The following is a 6,899-nucleotide window of genomic DNA, read 5'->3' on the forward strand; positions in this document are numbered from 1 at the left end:
GGTTCTGACAGTCCGCATCGAGACGCAATGACCCATGGGCCAGCAGCACAGGCCTCAGTCATCCTCACAAGGACAGACCGTAAAAGTGAGTCAGGATTCAGATGTATGTGCATGCAAGCATGACGCATAAAACCTCCTCTGTTCACAGCGCCCCGTAAAACACACACACACACACACACACACACACACACACACACACACACACACACACACACACACACACACCTCCTCCGTTCACAGTGCCCCGTGAAACAATGAAAGAGCCACAAATCAGTTCTAAAATAAGGCGCCACTGAGTGCGATGGCTTCCAGTACTATACAGTCCTACTGTGCTTTGAACTCACAGTACTATACAGTCCTACTGCACTTTGAGGACAGCCGTGATATTACCAATCAGCGTGCTTCACCTAGGAGTTATTATACTGATCAACGTACATAACCTAGGAGTTATTATACTGATCAACGTACATAACCTAGGAGTTATAATACTGATCAACGTACATAATCTATGAGTTATTATACTGATCAACGTACATAATCTATGAGTTATTATACTGATCAATGTACATAACAGTTATTACACTGATCAACGTACATAACCTAGAAGTTATCACCGGTACACTGATCAATGTACATCACCTAGGAGTTATTACAGTGTGACTTAAACCAGGAACTAAGTCTGGCATGCTAAAACAGTGGAGAGGGCTTGGACTGGCTTGCCAATGATCCTGATAGGTTAGTTTGAGAGGCTGGCCTCCTGCACTGAGGGGTTCATCTCTGAGGGGTGTGTTGGGGCACAGATGGAGGCTGTACTGCACTGAGGGGTTCATCTCTGAGGGGTGTGTGTTGGGGCACAGATGGAGGCTGCCATGGAAGATGGAGAAGATGGAGCCAGGACTCTGGGGTCTGGAGGGAGTGTGTTTGTGAGTGTGTGTGTGTGTGTGTGTGTGTGTGTGTCTGTGTGTGTGTGTGTGTGTTTATTTGTGAGGACATTACCTCATGCTGTCCTTCCTGTGCACAGTCACAAACATCTCATACACGCGTCCCTGTGGAATAGCTCCAGCCGGCACCAGTAAGCTCACGCCTGCGGGAGACATCACACACATATTAGACACGCATTTTACTCACACAAAACACACACACACAGAAAAATCACAACACACACACACACACACACACACACACACACACACAGAAAAACAACAACACACACACACACACACACACGCACACACACACACACAGAAAAACAACAACACACACACACACACAAAGAGAGAGAAAAACAACAACAACAACACACACACACACACACACACACACACACACACACACACACAGAGAAAAACAACCACACACACACACACACAGAGAGAGAAAAACAACCACACACACACACACACACACAATCTTTCACAATCAAAACCTTGCTCACCTTGCTCATACACACAAATAATCAAACTCTCTCTCATACACTGACATATGCATGTGCGTGTGTGTACATATACACACACACACACCCTCATCAATCTGCCAGTCTATAACCTTTGCCATCCTGCCTTGTGCCCAGTGCCTGGTGCTGCAGCATCAGTCATGCATGCCACTGGCACCAGGGATGGGTGGCGCCACTCTGGAGCAGCCGTCGCCCTACTCCCTGGCCGCCTGTCTGTGCCCATCACATCACGCCACCATGGCAACCCTGGCACTCCACCCCGCATCAGCACCAGTCTCAGACAGAACCTCAGGAGTTGGGCGGCTGCTGAGATTGTCATGCCGCTGAAATTCTCCACCCCTGCCTGACATGACACAGTTCAGCGCTCCCACCCTCCTTCTCTCTCTCTCTCTCTCTCTCTCTCTCTCTCTCTCTCTCTCTCTCTCTCTCTCTTTTTTTTTTTTTTCCTTCTCTTCCTCTCTTTGCTGCAAGGCGTTGATTTCCTGCCTTTGGGAGGAGACACATTGCATTGATCTCTCCTGTCCTTGCACTGATCTCCTCACTGGGTGACAATCAGCCCTTTTGGCTGAAGGAGAGTCAGTGGCTGACACGACACACACACACACACACACACACACACACACACATGTTCAAACATACATACATACACACACACACACACACACACACACACACACACACACACACACACACACACACACACACACACACACACACACACACACACACAAACACACATACTCTCATACACACACACACACACACACACACACACACACACACACACACACACACACACAAACCAAGCAGGCACATATGCAAAAACACACAAACACTGTGATTGCAGTATAACACAAGCTCCGTTATGACTACAAAATTGTTAGGCCCTTATTTATAATAATGCCAGGGACGAGACGTTCAAGGGCAGGTCAGAACAGCTATGCTCTGAAATACCTTTTTGACAATATAATGTACTAAAACACACACACACACACACACACACGCACAGAGAGAGAAAGAGAGAGAGAGAGAGAATTATAATGTAGTCCATACTGGGATTGTGCACAGAACTACTTTATATTCTGAGTCTCTCTCTCTCTCTCTCTGTCTGTCTCTCAGTCTCAGGGGGAATCTGACGGTCATGTGAGGATCTTAGTCACATAAACCGGCGGAACACACGGGACAAGAGCCCAGTCCAATCCTTTTTTCTGTAATGAATTAATGGGAAATAGCCCTGTGGGATTGTGTGTGTGTGTGTGTGTGTGTGTGTGAGTGAGTGCTAGTAAGTGTATAAGGCATGTGTAAATGTATGTTGCTGTGTGTGTGTGTGTGTGTGTGTGTGTGTCTGACATGAGAATGATTGCCCTTTCAGGCTTCAATCTGCAGGCACGCTGTAATCCATTTATAACATGTATAGCGTGGCAAAGTCACTTTGAGCCCCAGCTAACAAATCCACAAGGAGGAGGCTGCAGGAGCTCCCCTCCTGGGGAGTCCCTGGGGAGATCTGGAGATGGCCGACACTCTTCAGTAGAAACCTCAGGTGGGGTACGTCCATACAAAACACAAAATGACTGGACAGAGGGAGAGATTAACATTACACCTTACTGAAGTAAAAGGTTTTAGAGCGAGAGGTCTGTCGGTCTGTCCCTTGTTAGAGCGAGAGGTCTGTCAACTATGACAGTGGATAACCGAATAGGTAATGATTCATTCTAACTTTGCTACACCAGGTTGGCACAAAACAGTTGATTTTAAAAGCACATGTTATGATCTGGTTTATTAGGTTTCTGCAAGTGATATGTTACACCCTCTGGTCATCACGCCAGTGTGGATGAATACTAATAATAATATTAATGACACTGCATGAATAAAATGTTAAAACTGTTCTCAGTTCATATGTATTGGCTCTGGAGAGAAGCCTCAGAGGCTCCTGCGATAACACTACTGGCCTGGGGGGAGGGCAGTGAGGGGAACTGGCTTCATGTGCCACCCTCCACATGCTCTCTGACACCCAGGCAGGAAGACCCTGCGGCGGCCTTCACTCCGGTCCAACGCCTGCGGTGGCATGACTCATAACTGCCAATCCCCCCATCCACCCCCCCCCCCCCCCCGCGACCCCAAAACCTGCTGGAGGCTGCCGCAAGCACACTCTACACCCCATCTTTCACTAACAGGGCTAGCCGCGTGCTGCTGACGTAGCTGAGCAATGGAGAGATGTAGCCACTACTCTGATGACAAGGGATTGTAAGCCTGACACGAGCGAAAGAACCTGATGAGGTCCTCCTGAGGGTCCAAACATCTGAGCACCAATATGGACGCTTGCGGCTGTAGTGGAGCAGCAATAATTTCATCGGATGAAAATTGGTGGTCTGGGGCTCGATTTCAAAACCCTCCGTTGTGGGTCCATGTTGCTTTGGTCTCAGCTAAATATCAGTCTAATTTAGCTAACGTTAACTTCAATTACAAGATAACAAAAGGTCATAGATCACAGTTCATAGATCATAGTTCTAATATGAGAGAGGGTCACCATTAGAGCATGTAACATGTGTTTAAAGTCCCTGTTCATGAGGTCCTGTCCTGTGGTGACTGCTGTGTGTGTGCGTGTGTGTGTGTGTTTGATTCTGCGTGTGATTCACGGTGTGTGAACCATGTGGACTCCAAGCACAGTGTGTGATGCCAGAGATCACACTAATGAGTGAACACAGCTGGATCAGAGCTCTACTTGGAGGAAAACATGGCACATGGCAGGACTTTCAGCATGAACACGCCAATCATGCCACCTGCATCTTTTCTAGTGCTCCCTCCATCACGTCATACACACACACACACACACACACACACAGACACACACACAACACACACACACACACACATGGCCCCCCTGGTCTCACTCCATAATGAATGAAGGCATTGAAAGAGCCCTTCAGGCTGGTGATGTCAGGGACTCGTCAGCACCTCACATGCTTGCTTTGACTGGGTTTTCTGGAGAGAGTGCACGTTATGGGCTGATATTTCATGCTTGTTTACGGGTGCGCGTGTGTGTGTGTGTGTGTGTGTGTCTGTGTGCGTTTGTGTGTGTGTGTGATTTCATGAGTGTATGTACTGTATGTGTATGTGTGTGTGTGTGTATGTGTGTGTGTGTATGTGTGTGTGTGTATGTATATGGTGCCCTGACACTCTGACAGTGTAGCTCATTGAGGGCTGGCTGTCTTGTGGTTCATTAGGGTTAGCGAGCCGCTGTCAGCCTAAAGCACACATGTCAACATAATTAGCCCACTGCTCCGACAAAGCCACAACCCACCAACACTGACACTCAACTCATGTAAACACTAACATAGGGCTATGCTGTTATTCAAACACACACACACACACACACACACACACACACACACACACACACACACACACACAGTAGCTCCCCAGAGCACCCCCCACTGACCTGAGTTGGGGACGATGAGATGCCCACCCAGGGCGTTGAAGGAGCCGAAGGCGGTGCAGGACGGGTCCCGGGAGCGCACCAGGCTCTGGGTGCGGCGGCTCATGGTGTCCCCGTCCAGCAGGCAGTGCTGCAGCTTGGGGGACAGCTTGCTGGTGAAGTCCGACAGCTCCTCCTGGGGCGTCACCAGACCGGACGAGTTGTACACCTGGAGGGAGGGAGGGAGGGATGGAGGGCAGGACCCCAGAGACAGTGAGCCCTGGTCAGTACGTCATGACCACGCTGCATTGAGCCAGTATGTGTTAAACGACACACAAATGCCTCCTGTGAGAATGGGTTACACTTTACTTGACAGTATCGACATAAGAGTGACATGACACTGTCATGAATGTTATGACATAACGCTTCTGTTATTAAGCGACATTCGGTTTTAGTCATAATAAGTTAGGGTTAGGTTTAGGGTTAGGGTTAGGATTAGGGTTCATGTGTCATGACATTGTCATATGGCCATGACAGTGTCATGTCACTCTTATGTCGATACTGTCAAGTAAAGTGTTACCTGATAATGTCATGATTTCTGAGCCAAGTCATGACAAAAATGTCCATTTACTCTTTCATTCACCTTGATCTTGAGATTGGGCAGAGGGTCGAGGAGGGGCGAGTTGGTCATGGGGATCTTGTCGGCCACGTCCTGGAGCGCGTAGACGGGGCCGCGGTACATAGCCGCCGCAGACGTCAGGTCAGGTGGAGCGGTGAGGAGATCAGCTGGACATGCAGCGGGGAAAAAGGAGGATTACTGTCAAGACACACACTAAGGGGCCCATCACATTGATATTATGCTCCTCCAGGCGGTCAAATTCAATGATTTCCCTATGGAATGATAAGACTGACCACTGCAACATGACTCATGTGGTGCAAGCGGAAAAAAGGACGAGGCTTCTAAAACCGCAAACCGCTCAGTTAAAAATAATTCAACTTTTGAGGTTGTGTATGTAAAAATAGGTCTTTGCTTAACTTACCTGTCTTATCCAAGTCAGGGAACTAGCCATTTAGCTAAATATAATGTATCATAGCAACAACATGCAGACCATCAGTTTCCATCTTGCATGTTTTTTTTAACACTCCCTACTGTGGAATACTCGATTTTTCGGGGGAGTAAAAAGTGTGAACGCTGCCTAGCACTACACAGATACACTAGTGTCTTCAGAGACACTAGAAAGAGAAGGATGAAGCAGAAGAAGAACATGAAGAACAATAAAGGTTATAAAAAAAGACACAACTAAAGGAGGATCGATCAAATGAGGATCTAAAGTTGCATGGTGTCTGATTTTATCAAGTTTTGCACATCTTCAACTTTCCACTAATTAGCACTAAAGTCCAACAGAAGTTTTGTCAAGTGCTTCCTGAATGAATTCTCATTAAAAACAACTCTGGCGTAATTCCAGAATTACTCTGTAGACATGCACTCTTTATCTGACAATTACACTCCAGGTAGGCTGTACGCTCTACTCTCTCTCTCTCTCATACACACACACACACACACACACACACACACACACACACACACACACACACACACACACACACATACACACACACAATCCTTGAATACATGCAGAAATGTACTTTAACACAGGGCCCAATCATCTTTTAAACTCTACTGACCCTCCCCAAAAAAGTGCATGTGTATGCAGCTGTCCTTAACCCCCCCCTCTCTTTCTCTCTCTCTATCTCTCTTTCTCTCTCTCTATCTCTCTTTCTCTCTCTCTATCTCTCTTTCTCTTTCCACTTCCCCTTCATCTCTCTCATGCCACTTCTCCACAACTTCTGTACTGAACTTCTCTTCCCTCTCTCCATCTTGTCATCTGTCTATCATCCCCTCCTTCCCTCACAGTGTTGGTGAGGAGGAGGTTGAGTAACGGCCCCCAGGTCAACAGCATCAGCAGGAATATTCAGCTTTGAAGATGCACAAGATACATTACACACACACACACATACACACACACACACACA

The 6,899-nt window shown here is 47.4% G+C and overlaps 1 protein-coding gene across 1 annotated transcript in view; it reads right to left on the reverse strand.

Moving 5' to 3' along the window:
* unc5c (unc-5 netrin receptor C) overlaps positions 1-6,899 on the reverse strand; it is a 121,922-nt gene that overhangs the window by 17,222 nt on the left and 97,801 nt on the right. The window contains 1 exon segment of the mRNA XM_042080936.1: positions 997-1,084. Coding sequence (XP_041936870.1) covers positions 997-1,084 — 88 coding nt within the window.

Source organism: Alosa sapidissima, chromosome 23, assembly GCF_018492685.1.
Source record: "Alosa sapidissima isolate fAloSap1 chromosome 23, fAloSap1.pri, whole genome shotgun sequence".
Lineage (NCBI taxonomy): Eukaryota > Metazoa > Chordata > Actinopteri > Clupeiformes > Clupeidae > Alosa > Alosa sapidissima.